The sequence below is a fragment of the Fusarium redolens genome (genome assembly GCF_020744475.1).
Source record: "Fusarium redolens strain MPI-CAGE-AT-0023 chromosome Unknown BKA55scaffold_11, whole genome shotgun sequence".
Classification (NCBI taxonomy): domain Eukaryota; kingdom Fungi; phylum Ascomycota; class Sordariomycetes; order Hypocreales; family Nectriaceae; genus Fusarium; species Fusarium redolens.
Window position 1 is genome coordinate 662,521 of NW_025763674.1, and position 23,576 is coordinate 686,096.

The window sequence follows — 23,576 nt, forward strand, 5'->3', positions numbered from 1 at the left end:
GTTACAAGATGCGAGTCACCTAGCTCGTAGATAAGAGTAGTGATCATCTTGGACTTTGCTATTTTCTCGTAAATGACACCCATCTTACACTCGATTGCAAGCGATGGTTTCAAGTCAGCTCTAAACAAGGCTGGTTTGAAACTTGCTGTCTGCTCTTCTCGTTATCCTCGACAATCTCGTATTACAGGTTGCTCAGGGCATGGAATTGAAATCTCTCCGCCGGTTCTAATCGACCACGGCATCCTGTTTTCCTCGTCTGACCGCCACACGTTGGACTCACTCATGATCAACCTCGACACCTACTTCACTCGTTCAGGGGGTTGAAGAGGGCATTTTTGAGCATTTGACCTTTGGCGTTTCGAGACAAAAGCAAAAGAATGGCGGCGAATGGATGGATGGATGAACGGATGGATGAATGGACTGAAACGTGGCATGCATTTGAATGATCACAGCTCTTTTTTTATCTCTTTATGTTTTCCTTTTTTTTATTACACTTTTTTGATTTCCCCCCAAAACGTCTAGGCCGCGTGCTGACTTCCTTGATTGATGAATATGAGGGAGAGGGTGAAAAGCAGGAGAGGGACTCAAAAAGTTTGCTTGCTTTGGCTTAACGAACACTGAGGCAAGGCTACTATAGGCAGTTCGTTTTCTCTAGACTCGGCAAAGATGATGAGACGTCGACTCTTACGATATGAACTCGGATCTGTATGCTAGGCGGTTCATGGGATCAATGAAATGTCCTGTTATTTATTTATCTCCCATTGATGTGGTATGGTGTGGTGTCTTTGTGTGTCTTTGCTGGTTTCTCAATGAGGTCTTGGTGTTTATTTATGATGCTTTTAGAAGGGGTGAGGACTGTGTGTGTGACTATAGACGAGTAATGAGCACATGAAATCTCCTCTCATGCTGATCCCTTTCATTACCGCTCATGATCCCCTGTTGGAGGTAACCTGGCTTATTTATTTGCCTCATCTTCCTCCTTCCAAAGTCTGAACCCTTCGAGGACGTTCCTCTTCACGCCCTCACTCACAAACTCCAACTTCTTACCATCCTTGAACTTGTTCTGCAGTGCTTCTTCCTCTGTCACCCACGCAAACTCGACATGTTCATTCTCATCGATCTTGACCTCGTCACAGCTCTCCACCTCGACCCAGACCGTTAACTTTCCCCAAACTCCATCATCTGCACGAAACACAAGCATATCATACAGAACCTCCAAGTCCTTCTCTAGAGGGTCATCAGGCATCGGCTCTGTGCTAGGTGCAATTCCTACCACGGCTTTTACAGCCTTTGCGCGTAGTCCAGCTTCTTCCCAGAGTTCACGCACTGCTGCAGCAACAAGACCAGCGTCTGAGTCATCGACACAACCACCGGGGACTTCCCATAGTAGAGGCCAGGAGTCGTGAGCTGCGCGGCGGAGAAGAAGGATTTGGCCTTGGGGATTGGTGACTAGGGCACCAGCGATGAGGTGCTGAATTGGTGGGTGGGCAGGTCGGAAGACATCTGGTGTAGAGGCGAAGGCCTCGAGGGAGTCGGGTTGTGTGTAGGATAGCGGAGGAGAAGGTGAGGCTGGCATTATGAGGGTTGGTGATATGTGTTGATTTTTTTCCTAGTTGTAGTATTTATAGTCTTGAAGAGTTTATATGTTTGATAATCGATACCTGGTTTAGGCTGCGAGTTGAAGATGATTGGTTAGGAAAGAATTACCGCGCATAGAATTGTTAAGCACTGGGCACCAAGGATGAATAGAGCATGTGATAGTGAAGCAAAGGCTCTCCCTAGAAAGAATGCAGAGTAAATTGACTCTTGGGGGCTTTGTATTTACCAAAGTGAGTTGTCTGGATTTGAGTCTGTAGTGTTAAATGTGTGAGTCAACCTCGTCTTACAGCTGACACTTGTGAGACAACCCGGCATCCAACTACCAAGGCTACTGCATATCACTGCATAAATCACATTCTCGGTCAAGATTTACATGCGTCTATCGTATTCCTTGGTAACATTGTAATGTATTGCAGAGCCTGAACAGCCCTTCTACCTGTATCCTTTCTCAATAGGTATAGTCCTATTCCTTGTGATATACCCAAATTGTACTCTATGTATCAACGCCTCTCATCTCTCAAGAGCCTTGTCGTCCAAACGCCAACCCAGACATGTATCAGTCAGTCAATCGTACAGTACATCCACCCGCTTATTAAAAAAAAAAAATGCTTGCGTGCTAACCCGAACCTCAAAAAGCATAGAAACGAACCACCACTACCTTACTCAGGCACCTACGACATTTTGGCGCCCATCTCTTCCATTCCGTATTCATCCCACTCGTCATCACCTCCGAGTTTTCTGCCTATCCAGATACCAATGGCTGTTATGAGGCTGCCTACGAGGAACCAACCTTCGAACCAACCATCCACAAATGCAGGACTCAAGGCACCTCGCAACACGCTTCCGACCGCTGAGCCCAAGGCAGACGGCAATTGACTGCGGAGGAGAAGTGAAGCTGAGATGACATAAGTCGCAGCAATCTGTCCAACAACCAGCGCCAGATTCGCTTGTGCTTGGCGGAGCAGGCCTGGAGTCCATTTAGCAAACAGATGGAACGTCTGGACCACACTGTTGGCGCTGGCGAGGAGAATGACGCCGCTAAGAGCAAAGCTGATAAGTCGTGCCCATGCTAGTTGATCCAACTTAGGATCCCAATGTCGCGCAAGAATACTAAGAAAGCGGTTGATGGGATCCGTGTTGGCGAAACTTGATGTAGGTGAATATGCTCGGCGAATAGTCGTTATTGTAGTTGCGCCAATGCGGTACAGACAGTACAAACTGAATAGTTGCGAGGGAATGAGAAGGAGACGTCCAATGGATGTTGAGGCGCGAACTGTGGCAGCCCGGTGGCTCTTGAGTAGGGAAACTCCTGAAGCCAGGTTGGCTTCCATAGTCTCCAGGCCAGCAATTTCTAGGCGCAGGGATCGCATCTCTGCCTCATCGCCAGTCGGACCACGTAGAGAACCCATGACTTTGCCAACAAGGCCACTACCCTTGGCAGAAGCTCCATTCTGAGCACCAGATGTCTTGCGCTCGAGGTATTGCAAACGATGACGCTTGGTGAGAAGCATCTCGTTGGCGGTATCCAGACCAGCTTGTTTTCTGGCAACATCAGCATCGGTAACAGGTCGTTTTCGACGGGTTGTAAGATCCATAAATGCCTGCCATGGTGAAGAAACAGCAGCGAAGCCAGACAGTAAAGCCATCAGTGAGATACCGACAACACCAATACGTTCCAGGCATCCGCGCGTCAACATCTCGGATAGGCTTCCACTTCCATTGCTTGTCCTGCGCATCGCGCCCTCGGGAACAGCCTGGCCAACGGACCAGAAAGCAAACAACCATCCCATAAACAGAGCAGTTTGTAATCCCCAAGCGACTCGAGGGAGTTTTCCCTTGGCAGTCCTCTGAAAACTCCATCCAGCACTCGAAACAACCGATCGACACTCGAGCCAAGGTACTAACACGACCAGCAAAAACAGCAAGCTCGGCACCGTTATTCTCAAAGCCAAATTTCTCGAGTCGGCGTTGACAACCTCGATGATTTCGTCCATGATCAGCGCGCCCAGTGTAGCAGCCAATCCCACAGTAAGACCAAACGTCCAGGCTGCGCCGCGCCGTCTCCAGCTCTTGGCACCATGTTCTGCGTGAACTTGTCGCAGACACGCTGGTGCATGTGCAGGTAGAACGTGATCTTCACCGTCGCGAGAATCGGCATCACTGCTCAGCCGGGGAAAGACATGTCGAACGACGAGGATCGATGTCGAGATGCAGATGAAGAGGAATGGAAGGGCGGCGATGGACGAGGCGAGTGTGACAGGGCGGGGTTGAATTTCGCAGGCATCTTCGCCGCAGCGAGTAAAGGGCCACATTCTTTGTGAAATTGAAATTTATATCGTTATCGAAGTAGAGTGAGTCGTGGTGATGATCATCGATGTTGGCGCGGGGCCAGGGGAGTATATCGTTCTTTGTGTACTCGTATGCTCGTGGGCATAGGAATGTCAGAGTAAGTTATTTTAATCGGGGTCTGGCGGCGGCGCAGCAAATCCTCCCTTGAGTTCGTATCATCAGAGGAGGGGATGGTCAGTATCTAACTGAAATGGACTGAAACGTTGCCAGTAACTCAAGTTATCCCTTGAGCTTGAGCCCCTCGTAGTGTAGCGTAGCGCCGTTGCGACAACTCGTATCAAAGAAGAGATGTCAAGCGACGTCACTTTAAGGGTCCTTTTTTCGCTTTTTCCTTGGCAATTTGATCAATCAATAAGTGCAGTCGCCTTTAACTTTGTTTGTTGTACAGTATTTGAGTTTTCAAGTCGAGAATTGTTTGACTCGATGCTTGGAATTAGCCCCTGGGTCTAGAACTGAGAAATGGTGGCTTACGTCGTCGCGCTCGTTTCCCTGCAACTTGGTCGCACATGAGTGACGTGTTGATGCCTCAGGTTACACATCTTCTGCCTGATTAAGGGTCCTTGCATGCTACGTGCGGCATCATGACATACATGCAACAGACTTGCATTACATTAGACGCACGCACGTGTATGATAGATTTGAATCACCGACCTCGGCGCACGGCCATTAGTTATAACCCCAAACTTCATATAAGTTTCAACCGTGGTACGTATCAAATAGCTAAGAATTGTAACATCTATCGCTGTGGAACATCATTTCGAAGCGCTATTAATTTCTAAAAGAGCCAATTGGATAATCATCAATGCGTGATCTTATCCCACTAATTCCCTTTCAGCCAGACCTTGAGCCTAACATAGAACATAGAGGGTCGCACAAACATGTAATAAATCCGGTGCAGCAACTTTTGAAGCAACTTGCCCACAATGGCCAACTGCTGGGACGGGTCCTCGCTTCTGCCACGTTGTGTGGTTCGCTATCATTCTCTTCATTATTGTTGCTATTGCCATCGCCATCACCATTGCCACTTCCAGATTGGTCATTATCTTGAACCTTTTCGTCACTGTCTCCCTTTTGCAAGTCTGTCGAAGGATATCGTGTGTTCGGTGGAGCTTCAAGACCCTCCAACTCAATAGATGAGCCTTCGTCCTGAGTACTCGGTGCTTGGTCTCCTGTGGACGACGTGGATATCGGGACTGAAGGAGTCTGTGTAGTCTTTGGAGCAACATCCGGCCCTTCAACGGGTGGACTGGAAGTTTCTTCTTTGTCCTCGCTTTTTGGATTGCTGGGAACTTTGAGCTGCTTGTTTTCGACCCGAGAATGCATCGATGCTTCATGCTTTTGGGGCGCTATTTCCTACCAAGCTCCACGCGATGAGTGAAACCCTGTATCGAAGTTGAGCATACGCTTTTGTAAATCATCCATATGTTGGAGCTCGCTTGTGTCGCACTCTTCTTCCAGAGATGAGAGACATCTTTTTGCTGCTAACTCTGACTGAGTAACTTGAAGAGGCTGGTTATTCTCCTGGGAGGATCTGTCGGTGCTTTCGACGGTTTCATCTCCCATGCTATTCTTATGCTTGTTATGGTCTGTTCCTAGTTTCTGCTTGCCCTTCATCTTCTATGATGTTCCTTTCGGGGCTGAGGGGGTATCATCTTCTTCATCAAGTTCCTCATCCACCTTCATCTTGAATGCTGCTGCTTCACCAACCTCCATCTTATGAAGCTGATCCATCTTCTGCTTATCCAGGGCTTGTTGCCCGCTCATGACCTCGAACTCTCCAGAGTCGTCGTCGTCGTCGTCGTCGTCGTCATCGCTCTCAGCGGCGACACTGACATCATCTTTAACGACTCGCTGGTTCTCCGCGGCTTCATTAACAGGGCCAGTAGCAGCAGTAGGGTCGGTGGATCTGCGATTCGGTATCTGGCTATGGTTGAGAGGCTTAATCGTAGGATCGAAAGACGCAGGTAGTCCTAAAGCGCGTGCGACCTGATGCGCTTCTTCGTCGGGCGAGTTTTGGACCTCGAGCTCATAAATGCTACTTGCCTCACTATCGGCCTCATGCTTTCCGGCATTTGCGGCCAACATGCTCACATAGGTCTGTCGGGCAGAGTCGTTGGCACGTTTGGCCTTCTTTTTGATGCGCTTTTCGGTAGGTCGAACCACTACCACAGGGACAGGTGAATATTGGAGACAGTATTTGGAAAACGAGTTGCGGGTGTTGACCAGGCCTTGAAGACCACCGAGGGTGCGTCCTCTAGTCCCCACAATGAGCATTGCAGGCTGGTACATCTGGATCTGGGATTTTGTCAGCACTGAAACTTGGCAACGGAGGTATCTCCTCTGTTCACGTACTAGGACTTGAAAAGTCGTGTGTAACTTGCCCACGGCATATTCAAGGACAATGTTGATGGCTCTGTTATTGCCATTCCGAGCAACAATCCCCTTCATAACCGATTGCGCATCGTCCCTGTACTGCTTGTCCGTGAGCCGCAGTTCTTTTTCGACTACTCGCACGCAAACAACTTCGTCACCGTCATCGACCAGTTCGTCGAGCAGCCACTGCAACGCATAATCGGAGTAGGTATGCTCGTCAACCCCAACCATAAAACACCGCGATCTGCGCCTAGCCTGGTAGCCCTTGTGTCGAACATTGAGCGTAAATGAGATAGCATTATTCTTCGTCGGTTCGCCGGTTGGAACATTGTCAAATGCGACATGTTTCTGGAACCTATCGGGCGGGGTCTCAGTTAGCGTCGCCATTGTCGTGAAAATGCCACAAAACAGAGACTGAGAACAATAACGATGGTTTTTAGAGGTAATTGTAGGATGAGCGGGGAAGCGGTAATGAGAGATGGAGGTTAAAAAATGTCAATGACGATTGCGTCGACGGCAGGAGTTGAGAGTTCTGCGGGAATTTGGGGGCTGACGACTTGTCAGTGGCTGTGATGAAGGATGATGGCCTGACGATCCAGACCAAGCAGGTGGTAGTCAGAGGCGAAGACCATTTCCCCACGTCTACTGGAAGCTTTGTCGCAAACGGCGGGGTAACCATAATTGATAGTGGGAGGTCAGCGGTGGAGTCGAAAGGTTATTGTGAGGAATGGTCCAGCCAAGCAACCCAGTTCCACCCAAAGCCCGGGCAGGTTCCATCAATACGTGTCTGTAGTGAGTTGTCTTGGACTTGCAAGTTTGATCACGAGTGGATGTTCCAACAGTCGATGCAGCTACCGCAATGCTCGTATCCCACCTGGATGGAATGGCCGACCCATGTGAACCGAATTATTGATTTCGAAGGTAACACACAGTCCACGCGACATGTTGCTTGGCATGGCGTCACATAAGGTAGGTTTCCAGCCGGACCAATTTGAAACCAGTTTGGTCGATATTGGTACGTAGTACGCAGTACGCAGAATGAAATCCGTTGGTGAAATAACGATTCAGCTTCAAGAAAAAAGAAAGAAAAAGAAAAAACCAGTTTGCACCACAACGATGCACATGGGGATATTTGGCAGTTAAACATTGCCGTACCGTTCAGGCCGACATATGGTGGCAAGTGCAATCCAGTATCGGGTTGAAGATATTGGTATTCGATCACAGCAAACACTCATGCAATGGGAGGGGGAAAGATGAAGAAAGATTCTGCATACCTTAGGTGGTCGGGCGAACTCGCTCGGATGCGATGATTGTTCATCTGTTGTGGATTTCCTTGGGGAAGTTGAGGATTTGTCATTCGACGAAAAGACACAGAGCCGGTGGATGATTTCCTTTGAATCATCGAGTCCTGGCCTGGTGCCGAATTTTGGTTGCTTTCACGGCTTGAGCTACGGCCCTCTCGAGGATCTGGTGCGAAGGAAATGCTCGACTTCCGAGCAGATGAATCGTCGCCGTCGCTGGCCCGGACACTAGTATTGGAACCATCGACTGTGTTGGAGTCTGGGAAGTAATCGGCCTTTGCGTCTTCTGAAGCTGAGTTTCTGGGAGGGTTCACCGTTCTGGGAGAGACATCCGAGTCGGAGCGCTTGGGTGGGTTTGGGTGAATCGTTGCGGCTGTAGCCATGTTGCCTACGATACTGCGTCACAGAAGACGCGATCTGGTGGCAAACCGAGTTCAGCTTGAGGATCGTGCCGAGTCGATACGTTCAATAGTGATCGTGTATATCTGAGAACGAATGTGTGCAAGGCTGAACAATAATCAAGCTTACTGACAGTGAAGCTTGATGGGGATAAAATGGATGTATGATGATGGAAAGCCAAGGTCAAAGGAGAGGTTCTGTAAGTGCTTTCTGGTTGATGAGAAAGGAAAGAAAGCTTGAGCTTGCACGGAGCTGAGCTTCAATCAAGTGTCTTGGTAGTTCCTTCCCAAGGGTATGTATGCGTATTGCCAAGATACAACTGCCGCCAAGACGGGGGAGGCTAACCAGTTGATGGGTAAGCTTGGCTTGGCTATTGATTTAGGGAAACACCAAATCACAAGGAGGAAGGGGTGGGCGCGGCTGAGGAGTCAAGTTTGTGACGTTGAATGACGCGGTTTCGAAGTCAAGAAAGGAAGATGGGAGCTCAAGTTGAGATATAGATGCGGGCGCAAGTTGAGACGCGGAGCTTGAGCTAGGATGCAACGCCGAGGTCGATCAGATCTGGCGGAGATAGTGGTAGAAAAGGTGGAGAAGGACCTCTACAATTGATTCATCAATAGACCGAACCTGAGTGGCTGTGAGTAGAGAAGAAATGCAAGTCGTCGTAATAACGGAGATGATAGTCGGAGGTGGCTGTGGTGTTGTAGCCTGGGCCTTTCTGAGGGAGCGGAGCTGATAGTGGCCGCAGATTACGGTGGAAGGCAGGATAGCGAATAAATAAAAGCACAGTGTAATATCGACTATTACGGTGAGTAAGTCGACTCTTAATCTTTGTAAGAGGGTCGAGTGAGTAAAGTCAGAAGACGGTGTGGGCGTTTGCGTTTTGTTTGCAGTCAGTTTGTAGGTGGAAGAGATGAAGCCACAATCAAGGCATAGGTCAGCCGAGATTCAGCCCAAAACAATAAGATTTTAAGGTTATTGCCAGGGAGCAGCGAGACCACGTTTTCAGATCTTGGTTTTTAGGTTTAGGATGGAAGGGACAAAGACCAAAGACGGGTGGGTGGGAGAGTGGGAGGTCTAGTTTCACTATTGTTTCCTTAGGCAGAGAGAGATGTCATGATACGGTAGCGAGGAGGTCGGTAGCTGGATAATATGGGCTTGGTCACATTAAACGAGGGAGACAACGTGAGGAGGGAGACCAAAGAGGATGGGATGGATGATTGAGGGACGGTGCCGAACGGATCGGCCCTTGGTCCACGTCAGGACTGGCTGGGTGTAGGCCCGAAAGGGTCTGGGAGGGTTGAAATTAAACTGGGCAGCAACAACGTCAACAGTAGCGATGTATTATTATCAGCCGAGATTTGAATTTGTGATATATTACAGAAGCTGTGCGTGCGTGAGAACGTGCGTTGGAAAACCCGTTCAAGGGTTAAAATGGCGTGAATCTGCAGAGATCACCAACAGCTAATAAAAAGAGACTTGAGGTGAAAACAAGGTTGATGATAGCGAAAGTGCAAAACGTACAGCTGACGTAAATACGCCAAAGTAAGCCGTTGCAGTGCCGCTCTTCAGGGATTGGATGAATTACTGTGTGTGTGACAATGGAACTGCAGGCCAAGACACAGCTCGATTTGCATGCGAGAAAGCATGTGTTGGCTGGGCTGAACCATTGGTTGACCAGGATGAACCACGAGCAGGGTCTCTATCATTTTTGCAACACAGACACAGAGATAACAGAGAGGCAAGAGGCCTCTTGAATTTATCCAGAGAAGAAGAGGAAATGAACGACACGCGAGCATCTAGACCGGCCACAAGCCCACTCACACTGATACTGGCCCCAGGTAAGCAAGCAGCACAACACAACACAACGCTATTATGATCCCTGAGAGTTTTTGATCACATGGAAACTCTTTCAACTCTTTTTGATGCCACTCCAACAAGTAGGACAGCTTACCGGCGAATAGATATCCACTTAATAAGGGGCGCTTAGTTCGGCCGCCTTCCCCTCACTAATGCCACCTTGTTTGTTTGGGCAGCCAACAACACACAATGATCTTCTTGTGAAGTGAAGCTCAAGATACAAAATGGAAGGCAGCACAAATTTCAGATAAGGTGTCAATGTCTTGGCCCCGGCAACAATGTCCCGAGTGTGACTCCCACCGGTGACCGCCAAGAGCCCAGGCGTATCACGTAGCAAACTGTATTTGTGCAATGATATGTACCATGGCGGCGTCGGAACCGGTTCTTTGGGCACGATTCGGTACAAGAAGCCCTCCTTTGATCCCGCCCCCCCGGGCGGAGTCATCTCACGCTCGGGCTTCAGTGGAGAAGCACGCTAATGGTGGGGCCGAGCCGACTCAGAACAGAGCCTCTGCAGATGAATCCCTCCCATACGACGAGACGAATCAGCTTCAACGGCACTAACCAAACGGTTTTTACTATGGATCAATACCAAGAATTCCTCACTAGGCGGACAACAGACAGTTATGCAGGGAACCTCAAGCGAGAAACACTCAGCTCGTCACTCCTCTTTCTTTCGTGCAACTCTTCACCGCATCGTTTCGTTGCACCAGATTAATTATTGAGCCACTACCAGGCATAGCGTATCAACCAGTCGATTTCCTTATCGAGACCACATGAGTATTCCCTGTCCTTTCAGCTGTCAAAGTCAAAATATTCATCAGCCCTGTCATTATCCGACAGAGCAGGGGAAGACTACCTTAAGGTACGGACTATGGATACCGGTACCTCCACTCTAGGGCTACCGAAGAACCGGAATTTCGGGAGTTCTCCTGTGCACCATCGTGGTCTGACTCGACCACGTATATGTCGTTAAATACGGCGGTGAAGCTATCTTCATCAGCCACGATAACACAATGTCTCATTGCTTTTGCCAACTGTGCTAACCTAGGCTCTGGGAATCACGAGCCAATACACTGAGTGGCACAGACTCGGGAACACAAATGTCGAGATACATCTTGAACCTCTCAAGGCTTCATGTGCCCGAGGAGCATACATGTACTCACCAAAGGATTATAGGCATCGTCAAGCAGACCTGGGAGTATTATCAATAGTGCTGGGGGCAGGGCAAAGTTGCCCACAACATTTCCTCTTGTGCCTTAAACTAAGGAAGTCCTCTCCTACAAAGTCTTTCTTAGGATATACAATCGAAAACTTGGCTGACATGTTTTGGCTTCCCAGAGTGTGGCAGATTCCGAACTTGTAGCTAAGCATTCATGAAAACTGAAAGTCGGATACTAGCTCATCAAGCCTGCAATCGCTAAGAAACCAGACCTCGAAGACTGTCCTTCTTAGAGGGCAAGGAACTGGGAATTGATGCCCACGACAACTTGCGTCCTGCGACAAAGCAGTGTCATATATTACTTAGAGGACTTTCATTATCGCAACGCCACATTGATTCCCTTTTTTCTGGCTCATACCGCGCTAATCGATCATGCCACCTATTCAACGGTCCTCATCGATGAATGATGATGAGCCTCCTTCTGTCCGATACTAGCTGATGGCCGAACCCTGCAGCGCCGAAACGAAGTCTCCTCATATGGCTTTTGTCCATCAATGAGCTTCACTTTACTTGCAGCGAAGCAGTTCAGCCCAAAATAATGGGATATCTATTAGCTATTTGTTGACCATGACTATGGGCAACATGGGGACTGTTTTGAGATATCATTCGACGTGGCACGAACTCGGTTCAACATTAAAGCTTACGCAGTGTAATTACAGAGTGATCTGAGTGGCTCCAGCAAGGTACACAAAGCCATCGCCAATATTATGTTCAACTCAAGTAACCATAGCTCAAGCCCCAAGATAATAAAGAGGTTATTATGTGAATATGTGCAACATCTTCAGTGTCCGATCCAAGGTTTGTGGATTTGTGACATTTTCAGGTTTTGTAACGAGTCATTTAATTCCGTCATGGACCATCATATGATATCCGCACTCTTAGGGTTACAGTCAGTACATTTTGGAACCAGATTCTGACATATAAACCAAGACATGATCCTATTGTCATGGTTACATAATGACAAACGACTCGTGTCAAAATCATTCTCGGTTCTACGGGGAACTCGATGCAGACTGTAACTGCGCAGCCTGTACAACAACCGGTTTTCAGAATCTGCGTAGTTCATAATGGTGATATATATAGACTTTTAGGATCATGATATTGATTAAACGACTTTTGATTCCTTTTATTCTTCATAGCCTTTTCACAGGCTCTCGTACCTCTAGGAGGAAGTGCCATATCTCTGCCGCACATACAGCCAAACTCGAGAAATTCTCAAGCTCTTGCACGAGCATCACCAACTCCGAGACGCCTTTGCCATGCCATGCATCCTATCAAGTCGGCCTGCATAACCCCAGGTATTCTCCTGACCCTGGGTCGTTTGGAGGATTCAGCCGCAGCGCTCTGTGCGCTTGTTCCGGGCTTGAATCGAAGACCCCATGAAATGTGAGAAAAATGACTAGTCAGTTCTCTCTGTAGCACCTCAGTTATAGGTGCGGGACAGGTTTCGGAGATACCAGTCCACAAGCTTTCGTCCCACCTTAGCCTCAGAGATGTGAATGAGGTCCTGGAGAATTGTTAGTTTCTGTTAAGATAATGAATTGGGTTATGAAACTTACGCCTTGGAGAGCATAGTCAAGGTCGCTGACGTTGACGAGCTCACCCTCAAGCAGACCCTGGTCCTGCCATCGCAATTGCTTAGTTCGCTGCTTGGTAACCAGGAGCCATGATCGAAGCTCCTCGGGCTTCACCTCGAGAAAACCAGCGAGCTTGTTAAGATCCATGGTGGTGTAGAGGCGGAGGTAAGACTTGATGGTAGGGCTCCACATGTTGGTCTTGACCTCGTCCATGAAGACGGCGAGGTGGTGCTCGACGGGGTCGATGTTGGCCTCGGGGTTCTCAAAGTCCGGAGGAACGGGGGAGATGAACTTGGGGCACGCTGCGCGGAAGAGCTCCTCGAAGATGGGGAGGGACTCGGGGCCACCGCGCTGGAGCTTGAGAAGCTGATCGCCGTACTTCTCACGGAGGGCGCTGTGGATGGTGTCGTCCAGACGGGTGGGCTGGAAAGCGACGCAGATGGCAATAAGAGCGTACATCTGCTCGTTCTTCTTAGTGATAGAGTCGTACTGGGCGCTCTTCTGGAAGTTCTTGGTCCTCGAGACGTAGATGAGGATGTGGCTGAACATGCGGATAGCATCGGCGTAGCGGTGCTGCATCATGTAGGAGAAACCCACGTAGTAGTAGGTGGTGAAGTGAGCAGCCATGACTCGGGCGAACATGGCCTTCTTGTTGAGCTCGATGTCATCAAGGGTCTTGAGAGCCAGGCTGAAATCCCCGAGGAGACAGTGGACTCGGAGGAGACCAATAATGGAGAAGTAACCCAACATCTTGTAAAGGTTCTTGGAGCCATATTCACCGGCAACGGCCAAAGGATCCTCGTTACGCTTCATGGCGGCGAGCTGCTCGGTGATCTGGGATCGCTGGATAAGGGAGTACAGGACGTTGAGCACACTGTAGCAGCCCCAGGTGTTGGGGTTCTCGCGGAGAGATTGGCGCTCCTCCTCGTTGGTTGTTTGGCGGGCAATTCGCATACGGTACGAGGAGAACGAGTTGAACTGGTAAATGAACTCATCGATAACATCCCAAGCCCAGTAGTACTGCAGAAATATTTATTAGCCCTATCCAACTCAATATCTAACTTGGTGAGACCAACCGAAGGGGGCTCGAGATCGACGGGGCCCTCGGAGTTCAAGATAAAGTGAAACAAGCTGCAGTAAGCATCGTAGCTCTGGAACTTGGCCTCAAGAGGCGCCTGGAAATCGAGGGGCTGAGCGGCCTGGACAAGTCGAGCCTGGATATCGTCGGTCTGCGCGGTGAGGTTCAGAGAAGTGGTGCGGCTGAGATCATCACCATCCTCATACTGAACATGCTCTTTGTACTCGGCCACCAGAGCCTCCTCCTCGACATCACTGTCGTCATCGATGGCGCGGGCCGGAGCCACGCCGTTTTGGTAAGTAGCCATCGTGTCTTGTAGAGTCGAGTCGCGCGTCGGTCTCGCTCGTCTCGTCTCGTCGTCGCGGTGAGGGGGGAAATTTTATCAACGATGCGATTTTTTTGGTGAACTAGGGCTTCCGTTTGGCGGGCACACGCGGGGTCGATGCTTAGTCATTCAGATTTAGTGGGGTGCTTCAGCTTGTGAGCTTGAGAATTCAGCCTTTCAAGGTGTAGCAGCTTTTGCTAGACAAAAAGAATTACCTTAATTTTTGGGTGTCACAGGCCTTTTGCGTATGTATGAGTCATTCTTAGTCGATTTGCAGATATCCTGAGCCAAAAGTGCCTGATGAAGTCTGAATTTGCTGACCGTCGTGTGCAGTTAAGGATTAGATTAGTCACACTATGAGTAACTGCTAGGCAAAGTATCATTCAAACAACTACAAAGATCGATATAAACTTGGGTTTGGAAGATTAAAAGGCTTTAGAGCTACTGCGTCGTTGGTACAGCAGATTCCTTCTCCCCATATTTAGAAATTTTACTTGACATCCTCTATCTTGAACCCCACCATCACTACATCAACCTACCCTACTCAAATCACTGTCGTCATAATGCCTGTCGTCACTCCAGATAAGCTGGCGAGTCTGCAAAGACAGTCCAGTGATATTCGAAATGTCAGTACGGTCTTATGAACAGAAGAGTATACAGTCTAACAGCTTATAGATTTGCATTCTGGCCCACGTTGACCATGGTAAAACTTCACTTACCGATGCTCTCCTTGCCACAAATGGAATCATCTCACCAAAGCTGGCGGGCAAGATCCGCTATCTTGACTCTAGACCTGATGAGCAGATCCGAGGGATCACAATGGAGTCTTCCGCTATCTCACTCTACTTCGCCATGCGTCGGAAAGCAGCCCCCGATGCTGAGTCTGAGGACAAGGAGTACCTTGTCAACTTGATTGATTCACCTGGCCATATCGATTTTAGCTCAGAAGTCTCAACAGCCTCAAGATTGTGTGATGGAGCTGTTGTTCTTGTTGATGCCGTTGAGGGAGTCTGCAGTCAAACAGTCACTGTCCTTCGCCAAACATGGACAGAGAAGTTAAAACCCCTGCTCGTCATCAACAAGATTGATCGACTTGTGACAGAACTTAAGATGACACCAGGAGAAGCATATATCCACCTGAACAAGCTATTAGAACAGGTAAACGCTGTGCTAGGAAGCTTCTTCCAGGGCGAGCGTATGGAGGAGGATCTCAACTGGAGGGAAAGAATGGAGGAACGAGCTAACGCAGCCACAGCAGCCAAGGAATCAGCAATAGCCGATCAAGTCAGTGATACAGGGGAGGTGCGATTCGAGGAGAGAGACGACGAAGATATCTACTTTGCTCCCGAGAAGAACAACGTTATCTTCAGCAGCGCCGTTGATGGATGGGCCTTCACTTGCCGACAATTCGCTGCTATGTACGAGAAGAAGCTGGGTATTAAGCGTGGAATTATGGAAAAGGTTCTATGGGGCAACTTCTACCTGGACCCCAAGACGAAGAAGATCCTGGGCCCTAAGCATCTTAAGGGAAGGAATCTGAAGCCCCTGTTTGTGCAGTTGGTACTGGAGCCAGTATGGACTGTCTACCAAGCTACAGTGGGAGGTGATAACGGCCAGGGTGATCGAGATTTGCTGGAAAAGGTCACCAAATCCCTCGGAATCAAGATCACTCCTCACATGCTGAAGTCGCGAGATCAGAAGCTTCTCATGACGACAATTTTCGCAAACTGGCTTCCCTTGTCAACAGCACTACTAGTGTCCGTCATTGAATCTCTGCCTTCACCTCCGGCCGCCCAAGCTGCACGACTTCCCGAGATGATCGAAGAATCTCCAGGATCTGAGCATATCGATCAGACTATCAAGGACGCCATGATCTCTTTCAAGCATGAAAAGTCTGACCCCGTTGTTGCCTACGTCAGCAAGATGGTTTCTGTTCCCGAGAGTGAACTTCCCGAAAATAAGCGACGCACTGGAACCCAGATGAGTGGCGAAGAAGCTCGAGAGCTTGCACGCAAGAAGCGAGCTGAAGCTGCTCGAGCCCAGGCTGCGGCTGGTGAGAACGGTGTTGATAGCATCGCGACCTCCATGGATGCCATCAACCTTGACGATTTCGCCCCTGAGTTGGAAGAGAAGAAGGTTGATCCTGAGCACCTTATCGGTTTCGCTCGTATTTACTCGGGAACGCTTTCCGTCGGCGATAAGCTCTACGTTATTCCTCCAAAATGGTCACCTGCTGAGCCTAACGCTGCTCCTGAGCCTCAAGAAGTCACTGTTACTGCGCTCTACATGCTCATGGGACGAAACCTCGAGGCTCTCAATTCAGTTCCTGCCGGTTGTGTCTTTGGTATTGGTGGTCTCGAGGGCAAGATTCTCAAATCTGGTACCTTGTGCAGTCGTCGCGACGGTGCCGTTAACCTCGCGGGTGTCACCATGTTGGGCAAGCCTATCGTTCGCGTTGCACTGGAGCCCGTGAACCCCGCCGATCTTGACAAGATGATTCATGGCCTCAAGCTTTTGGTTCAGAGCGACCCCTGTGCTGAGTATGAGCTTCTGGGCAGCGGTGAACATGTGTTGTTGACTGCAGGTGAGCTGCATCTTGAGCGATGTCTGACTGATCTCAAAGAGCGATTTGCCCTGTGTGATATTCAACCTGGTGCTCCCATCGTTCCCTACCGAGAGACAATTGTCCGAGCTGAAGAGATGCGACCTCCCGCGAACAAGGAACTCGGTCGTGGTGCCGTTGTTGCTACAACAAGCTCAAAGCAAGTTACTCTCTCGCTCCGGGTGCAACCGATTCCCGAAAACGTAACAGACTTTTTGGTCAAGAATGGCGATGCTGTTAAGCGAGTCTACGACCGCAGGGCCAAGAAGGATGATGAGGATGAGGAGATTGTCGCTGAAGCTGATGTTGCGGCTGGAAATACTCTGTCCGTGGAAGACTTCAAAAAGCAACTTAAGGAGAAGCTTGAAAGTGGAAAGGGCAGAGATATCTGGAAGGATTGTATTGATAAGATTGTGGCTTTCGGACCTCGACGTACTGGACCAAACCTCCTTATCGATGCTACTGCAGATGGTATCTTCTCCAAGGCTTTTGCTACTGAAAAGGCTGTCGAAACTGCACCTCGTGCTGACGAGTCTCTTCATCCTAGCCATCTTACTGACAAGATCTCATACGCCTTCCAACTTGCTACGGCCCAAGGTCCTTTGTGCAATGAGCCACTCCAGGGCGTTGCAGTCTTTATTGAGGATGTTACCCTGAACCTCGCCGAGGATGACTCCTCTGCACGCGACAAGCTTGGCCGTCTGACTGGTGAGATCATCAGGACATTCCAATCTTCTCTTCGCGCAGGTTTCATGGACTGGTCTCCCCGTCTCATGCTCGCCATGTACAGTGTTGAGATTCAAGCATCTACAGAAGTCCTCGGTCGCGTGTATGATGTTCTTACCCGTCGTCGCGGCCGCGTCAACGCCGAACTCATGAAAGAGGGTACACCATTCTTCACAATTCAAGCACTGGTTCCCGTAGCCGAGAGTTTCGGATTCGCGGATGAGATGCGCAAGCGTACCAGTGGCGCAGCCCAGCCACAGCTGATCTTTGCTGGCTTCGAGATTCTAGATGAAGATCCTTTCTGGGTACCTTTTACAGAAGATGATCTCGAAGATCTTGGTGAGTTGGCTGACAAGGAGAACGTGGCGAAGCGATATATGGATGGTGTGAGGAGAAAGAAGGGACTGCTTGTTGAAGGAAGAAATATTGCTACGGACGCAGAGAAGCAAAAGACACTGAAGAGGTAGATGTATTTGAGAAACAATAAAATTATGCATGTTATGATATAGCCTGCTGTGGCAGTGTAGTTGTAGTATGCATGCGTTCATCGGCCGCAGTGTAACATGGGCCCTTCCACATTGCATAGAGATCAGATGAATATGTTACAGGCACAACTCCATGGGTTTACTTGACAGATATCAGTTTTGAAATAGATATTGTGGGAGAATTATAAATGGTGTGCCTCGCTAACGCCTAAGCTATAAGAGCCTGTTTCTTGCTATAACAAATCAGTTGAGTGAATTGGATAAAGGCATATTGGTAAAGCCCCAGAACTGCAGGTTGTTTACGTATGTCCTAGTTCTGATAATTCTTATGGCCTGAGTTGTGATACTTCCCTACTCTTCCGTGGCAATCGTCTCTAGGATGCAATACTGGATCTCGTTTTCTCATACTCCTTCTTCTCTTCTTGTCTGTTCCTTTCTTGCCCGTACAAAACCAGTCGATCGAGATCTTCTCTTCAGCTTCTCCCTATACTCATCGAGAATCATGATGACCTGCATTTCTATCGTCATCAACTTCGCCGAAAGTCGTCAAAAATCACCTCAAGCAATCGACAGTCTGCAAGTTCCAAGGTTTTCTCATGCAGGTCCATGTAAGGCTCAATCCACATAGTCATAGAACCAGCCTTCTTTGGATTCCGTACCTTACTTGACCAACTATGCTTTCCCTCCTACTTTATGTTTAAGACAGGCCAGCCCAATCTTGTATTGTGAGCACACGTTGTACACGTTTTGTCGTGTCTCGCCACCAGATCGGATCTCTTCCCCTCACATCAACTGGTCGGTGGCTAAGCTGAGCTTCCCTCATCCGACATGAGGTCTTTACGCAGAGTACCTGATGTGCCAATACGAGCTGAAACTTGGCGAGAGCCGCGGCTGGGTCTCTATTCTCCACTACCCTCAGATCAAACAGTGACATGTCAACTGCGAAAAGAGAGACTATCACATTCTGACCCCTGACGGTCTTAACCCTTGCTCCCACACACTCGGCACTTTCTCCACGATTTCGGCAGCTAACTAGAAGCCGAGCGTCCCCTGTGGATTAACGTTGCTTTTTTGTCTCTGCCACGAAACACGACGGCCCGTTCGACTTTTCCTCGTTTGGTTTGAGTCCATCTGCAGAGATTGAGTTTTTCTTTTTGCAAAGATGACTTAGTAGGACTTGATTTTTCCGTTGAGGGATGTGAGGGATGAAGAGGCTGGATTCAGAAACATGGAGCATTTTTACGTGGAGTATTGGAGATGGACCCTAAAAGAAGTAAAGGTTGAAGGACTAGAGTGTCTAGACGCACAAATTCGCCGCTGGCTTCAGATCCGATATTTCTGACAATCTTATATCACGGGTTTCCTCCCCGACGGACTGGTTCTAGTTGTTCTGCTTCAGATGCGAGCTGCAGTTCAACTCATCATGGATCCCCAGGCGTCTATTGAAGGAAGTACTGCAGCAATGACTGAGGTCAATCTCAAGGCCTTCAATATAGAGGCCTTTACATTACTTGGCATTGCGTTGCTGGTCACCGTGTTAAGGTCGTGTGTGCGGATCAGGACTGTTGGATGCAGGAACCTCTGGGCAGATGATTATCTCGTCATTTTGGCCGCTGTGAGTGAGGAATATCTGATGTGGGTGCATGATACTAACAGCATTAGGGCATCTACGCTATAGAAACAGGACTGGCATACTCGGTCGGGAATATTGCTCAAGGGCTGGCGAATAACTCGATGACCGACGAACAACGAGCCTCTTTGCAGCCGGAAGATCATGAATATCAGCTTCGGTAGGTCAAACCCTTCCATCTCTCTTGGTTATTTATGCTAATACTTGCAGTATCATTGGCTCCAAGATCCAACTAGCTCTATGGGCAACTTACTCATCCCTCCTCTGGATCCTCAAAGCAGCCATGTGCACTTTCTACTATCGACTTACAAAAGACCTCCAAGGTCATCGAGTTCGGGTCATCATCGGCTTTGGCTTCATTATTTCTTCTTTCGTTATTGTTCAGATGAATCTCCTTCTCAGTTGTCGCCCCTTCGACCACTGGTGGCAGATCTTCCCTGATCCCGGAGCTTTCTGCCATGCTGCCATTTCGCCTGCTTTGATATGGACATGTCTTGCTTTCAACTTGGCCACAGACTTCTACCTCATCATGATTCCTATGCCTATGCTTTGGAAGGCTGCTATGCCTTGGCCTCAGAAGATCGGGCTCATTGCCCTATTCAGCTGTGGGTTGTTTGTCACTATGGCCGCTATCCTCCGGGTTGTGCGGCTTGTATCTGTAAGTATACCCCAATCACAAGTCTCACTACATGCATCTAACCACGATCAGGATCCAATAAATGGCCCTCGACTTGCAGCCTCTTGGGCAGTTCGCGAGACCTTTGTCGCCATCATGACAACAAACATCCCCATGCTATTCCCAACGTTCAAGAAATGGGCAGTTCCCATTGTCGAAAGAGCTGGGTCCTCTTTGAGTGTCTACCGAACTCCACCAAACACTATCGTGGATTCCAGATTCTCCGGAGCTCTATCTCTAGGTAGTTTGAGGCGAAAGAGCCGAGGCTCGTCTCGCATTACATGCGTTAGCCCCATGTCGCCCACTGCCAGCGAGAGTGAAGTACACATGAACTCACTTGGCCTCATTTATACTATGCCTGACTCAAGCATCAAGAGACCAAAGGCTTCCAAGACAACACACAAGGTCGCGGCCATACACCTCCCGCGCATCGATACCTCAGCCCCTGCTGATTCAGACCATGGATATGGTCGACTGAGCACGAGAAGTGACAGTTCCGTTGTTTCCTGGTCAGAAACTCTGGTGAACTCGCCTCAATCTGAGGGAACAGAGTCTCTACTCTCAGCTCGAGTTCACCACGACGGATACGGCAAAAACGTTTAACGCCTTTGTTACGAACATCCATAATGCCTTTGTCTTCTGATATGAAGTTACGACAAAGATGATCACATTTTACATCGACTTGCATGATTCACGATTCTACGTTAGTTACCAAAAATAGAAAAAAGCTCATAGATTTGTTTCTGGGTTGGATATGAGATTCCATTGCTTCAATCATTATGAGTTCAAAATGGGAGGGGTTTTTTTTTTTTTTTGGAGGTTCGCGATGTGTTAGCATGCAGACTCCTAAGCTTCTGGGTTTCATTCACTTCAACTATTGGAAAACTTATATACTGTATTTTAGTTAAATATTACTGAGCTCGTTACTTATGAAACACCATAGCGAAGTGTTAGCCGTAGTGGCGCTCCATCGTAAGAACTACCAAACCTGCAGTATGCTCTCAATGACCTTAAAGTCTTAACACAATGAGCCTTTGTTGTTTGCCGAGGCTTATTATCCTTGCTCCTAGTGGTGTTCTCTCTATTTCGGGGCCTGAGCCCAGTTAAAGAATGACCAGTATAGTGTCATCTTTGTCTGAACTAAATAGGCTCTTTCAAAGACAGTGAACAGTGTAGCAAAGTATGGTTATCAAGACTATGTAACAAGGAATTACCAGGCCTTTCTTCATAATTTTACATATAAGGGACTCTACATGCTCCCTATAGTGAATAAACACCAAGTTCATGCAACATCGGAAACCTTATACACAAATTATCATCATGGCTACCACACGTCGTTCTAAGTCGACGACTGAAGAAACTCGAACAGTTTCTGAAGCATCATTGATGACTCCTACCAGAACAACAACACCAGAATCAAGCATTGCAACACCTATAACTAGTCAAGTATTCCTTCCTACACCACCCGAGACCAAGCGAAAAAAGACATGCCGCGATAGCCCGATTCCGTTCAAGATAAGAAAGACAACCTCAACTCCCAAGGCCGTGACTCGCCCTGAAACTCTCAACTGGTTGGCAGACCTGGAGGACGAGGATTACGAACCTCCTCAGTCTCCAACTCCTGCTGGATCAGGTGCTATTGAGGAGCAAGAGACCAGCGATGACGAGGAAGAGAAAGTGTCTAAGCTTAGACCTAAGACATTCCAATGCGGAAGTTTTACCAAAAGCTGGGCAGAGATCGGACAGGAACGAAACTTTGAGTTCTTCCAGGCCTATCCTCACGATGAGTTCTCAACCCTTTGCGTGGGTCATTTTATGCAACTTGCAGAGAATTGGTATTCTCGGCGCAAATCCATGGTCAACAACCAGGTTCAAGAGATTATCAGGGGCGGTTTGACTCAGAAGCCTGACTTTTCAAAACTGGCTCTTCCCGTCTGTGATGAGACCTGGACTGTCAAGAGTCTTCAAGACTTCAAAGTCGACTTACACAACGCCATCAACGATGCCAGCAGTCGAGTGAGATTCAACCACAAACAGACTCTTCAAGCTACCGGAAAGCGACCCATCTGTGAGCTTGGAAACCAGGAACACCCTCTGAAGTGCCCATTATGTACCAACTATGAGCTGCCATGCAAGGGCAACTACGTCGAGGTTGACAAAGCACATTGTCGTACGGATATTCCACCCTACTTCCCGGATTCATTTGATGCCGAACTTGAGAAGGCTTCCAGGCCTATTCCAGACTGCTGTCACCAGAAGGCTCTCATGATTCTCGGGGGCGACAAAGGTAGAGATTACATGGAGTGCGAGGAATGTTGTTACAGCCAGGAGCTCCCTCAGAATCCCCTTCAGATGCCCAAGGAATTTGCAATCAGAGTGGCTGGAAATCGTATTCCAGTCAAAGTTCGTCCCGAGCGTCTTTATCTCAACAGCAAACTCGGGCATGTAGATGTCAGTGGCATTCATATCATTGTCGATCATTGTGTTGGTGAGCCAATGATCAAGTTTCAGTAAGTTCTCACACAAGCCCTTTTGTAGCCATGATATATAGCTAACCTCTTTTCTCAGGTCAACTCAATTCTCGGAGGCTCATGAGATGTACGGCTTTGACCTCCACCTGGAGGACGAGATCAGCATGGTCGAGTTTGATCTGCCTGAGGAGCACACATATGATCATCATGAGTCGGCTAACATTCAAAGGCTATACTGGCAACAGGGTGCTTTCAACGCGATTGCACGGTGTTCCAACCTATTTGATAACTGTCCGTGTCATTAAGGAGGCAGGTATGCAGATGCAATTAAGCCTTGCTAGAAATGCGAACAGAGAAGGATAGATGATTGTTATGGAAAATTCCAGTTATATTAGATGGTCAAAACATCTAGCAAGTTGGGTAGACGGAGGTAAAGAAGGAGAATAGAGAATAGAGAATAGACAGATGAAAATGAAAAACATGACCCAATAAAAAATCGAATGCCACTATTCGCATGATAACTGTAGGGTAACCCTCCAGGCAACCATCTGCGGCTGAAAGGGAAAAACCCCCCACGTGCCCAACGTTACGTACCCACCTTGAAAATTCTAACCAGTCAAGATATTTCTTTCAACCTTAGTAGGCAAACAGAAAATCCAGGGCATTTACAGTGGGACTAGCGGCCTCCTCCAGGGGACCTCCGGCTCCAGCTGATGTAAGGCTCCGGGGCCTCCACTCATTTAACTGAAGGCAGCCATTCAGCCATTTCGTGGTGGATTGCCGAAAGTCGCCTCGAAACTTGAACTCTGCATATCTTGACATTAAAGTGCCACGATGCGATACTGAAGAGTCACGTTACAACAGAGCCTACTCAATACTTGTCTAATACCGATTATCTTTTGG

General features: G+C 48.5%; 10 protein-coding genes across 10 annotated transcripts; 4 read left to right on the forward strand and 6 right to left on the reverse strand.

Moving 5' to 3' along the window:
* Positions 1 to 955: 955 nt before the first annotated feature.
* On the reverse strand, positions 956 to 1,576 carry BKA55DRAFT_692045 (NUDIX hydrolase domain-like protein; the record flags this gene model as incomplete). Its single annotated transcript, XM_046199717.1, has 1 exon — positions 956 to 1,576. One exon carries the CDS (start codon positions 1,574 to 1,576, stop codon positions 956 to 958), a length of 621 nt encoding a protein of 206 aa, XP_046047458.1.
* Positions 1,577 to 1,951: 375 nt separating this feature from the next.
* On the reverse strand, positions 1,952 to 4,409 carry BKA55DRAFT_573423 (Abscisic acid G-protein coupled receptor-domain-containing protein). The gene has a single exon (XM_046193205.1). The coding sequence runs from the start codon at positions 3,909 to 3,911 to the stop codon at positions 2,271 to 2,273; it is 1,641 nt and encodes a 546-aa protein (XP_046047459.1). The 5' UTR covers positions 3,912 to 4,409; the 3' UTR covers positions 1,952 to 2,270.
* A 359-nt stretch (positions 4,410 to 4,768) lies between these two features.
* BKA55DRAFT_541149 (uncharacterized protein) lies at positions 4,769 to 5,271 on the reverse strand (the record flags this gene model as incomplete). Its single annotated transcript, XM_046190351.1, has 2 exons — positions 4,769 to 4,796; positions 4,871 to 5,271. 2 exons carry the CDS (start codon positions 5,269 to 5,271, stop codon positions 4,769 to 4,771), a joined length of 429 nt encoding a protein of 142 aa, XP_046047460.1.
* Positions 5,272 to 5,565: 294 nt separating this feature from the next.
* Positions 5,566 to 6,708, reverse strand: BKA55DRAFT_595411 (uncharacterized protein; the record flags this gene model as incomplete). The annotated part of the gene is made up of 2 exons (XM_046195803.1): positions 5,566 to 6,243; positions 6,301 to 6,708. The coding sequence occupies 2 exons, from the start codon at positions 6,706 to 6,708 to the stop codon at positions 5,566 to 5,568; spliced, it is 1,086 nt and encodes a 361-aa protein (XP_046047461.1).
* Positions 6,709 to 7,552: 844 nt separating this feature from the next.
* On the reverse strand, positions 7,553 to 8,005 carry BKA55DRAFT_541151 (uncharacterized protein; the record flags this gene model as incomplete). The annotated part of the gene is made up of 1 exon (XM_046190352.1): positions 7,553 to 8,005. The coding sequence occupies one exon, from the start codon at positions 8,003 to 8,005 to the stop codon at positions 7,553 to 7,555; it is 453 nt and encodes a 150-aa protein (XP_046047462.1).
* A 3,995-nt stretch (positions 8,006 to 12,000) lies between these two features.
* BKA55DRAFT_79864 (uncharacterized protein) lies at positions 12,001 to 12,538 on the forward strand. Its single transcript, XM_046201630.1, has one exon. The coding sequence runs from the start codon at positions 12,199 to 12,201 to the stop codon at positions 12,484 to 12,486; it is 288 nt and encodes a 95-aa protein (XP_046047463.1). The 5' UTR covers positions 12,001 to 12,198; the 3' UTR covers positions 12,487 to 12,538.
* Positions 12,141 to 14,186, reverse strand: BKA55DRAFT_618257 (translation initiation factor 3 complex subunit L). Its single transcript, XM_046196732.1, has 3 exons — positions 13,757 to 14,186; positions 12,663 to 13,700; positions 12,141 to 12,610 (listed from the first exon to the last, which is right to left on the reverse strand). The coding sequence occupies exons 1-3, from the start codon at positions 14,063 to 14,065 to the stop codon at positions 12,527 to 12,529; spliced, it is 1,431 nt and encodes a 476-aa protein (XP_046047464.1). The 5' UTR covers positions 14,066 to 14,186; the 3' UTR covers positions 12,141 to 12,526.
* A 77-nt stretch (positions 14,187 to 14,263) lies between these two features.
* On the forward strand, positions 14,264 to 18,129 carry BKA55DRAFT_573432 (P-loop containing nucleoside triphosphate hydrolase protein). Its single transcript, XM_046193206.1, has 3 exons — positions 14,264 to 14,328; positions 14,417 to 14,709; positions 14,759 to 18,129. The coding sequence occupies exons 2-3, from the start codon at positions 14,647 to 14,649 to the stop codon at positions 17,876 to 17,878; spliced, it is 3,183 nt and encodes a 1,060-aa protein (XP_046047465.1). The 5' UTR covers positions 14,264 to 14,328; positions 14,417 to 14,646; the 3' UTR covers positions 17,879 to 18,129.
* A 1,190-nt stretch (positions 18,130 to 19,319) lies between these two features.
* BKA55DRAFT_515834 (uncharacterized protein) lies at positions 19,320 to 20,805 on the forward strand (the record flags this gene model as incomplete). The annotated part of the gene is made up of 4 exons (XM_046188039.1): positions 19,320 to 19,511; positions 19,559 to 19,686; positions 19,737 to 20,184; positions 20,236 to 20,805. 4 exons carry the CDS (start codon positions 19,320 to 19,322, stop codon positions 20,803 to 20,805), a joined length of 1,338 nt encoding a protein of 445 aa, XP_046047466.1.
* Positions 20,806 to 21,232: 427 nt separating this feature from the next.
* BKA55DRAFT_573435 (uncharacterized protein) lies at positions 21,233 to 23,201 on the forward strand. The gene has a single exon (XM_046193207.1). The coding sequence runs from the start codon at positions 21,487 to 21,489 to the stop codon at positions 22,714 to 22,716; it is 1,230 nt and encodes a 409-aa protein (XP_046047467.1). The 5' UTR covers positions 21,233 to 21,486; the 3' UTR covers positions 22,717 to 23,201.
* Positions 23,202 to 23,576: the final 375 nt, after the last annotated feature.

Bases quoted from the DNA above. Each gene is read 5' to 3' on its own strand.
- BKA55DRAFT_573432 (XM_046193206.1), top strand. From the start codon at position 14,647: ATGCCTGTCGTCACTCCAGATAAGCTGGCGAGTCTGCAAAGACAGTCC. The intron at 14,710-14,758 runs GTCAGTACGGTC...AACAGCTTATAG, and splicing joins AGTCCAGTGATATTCGAAAT to ATTTGCATTCTGGCCCACGT.
- BKA55DRAFT_79864 (XM_046201630.1), top strand. From the start codon at position 12,199: ATGATATTGATTAAACGACTTTTGATTCCTTTTATTCTTCATAGCCTT.
- BKA55DRAFT_618257 (XM_046196732.1), bottom strand. From the start codon at position 14,065: ATGGCTACTTACCAAAACGGCGTGGCTCCGGCCCGCGCCATCGATGAC. The intron at 13,701-13,756 runs GTTGGTCTCACC...ATATTTCTGCAG, and splicing joins TCGATCTCGAGCCCCCTTCG to TACTACTGGGCTTGGGATGT. The intron at 12,611-12,662 runs GTAAGTTTCATA...ACAATTCTCCAG, and splicing joins TTGACTATGCTCTCCAAGGC to GACCTCATTCACATCTCTGA.
- BKA55DRAFT_573435 (XM_046193207.1), top strand. From the start codon at position 21,487: ATGCAACATCGGAAACCTTATACACAAATTATCATCATGGCTACCACA.
- BKA55DRAFT_573423 (XM_046193205.1), bottom strand. From the start codon at position 3,911: ATGTGGCCCTTTACTCGCTGCGGCGAAGATGCCTGCGAAATTCAACCC.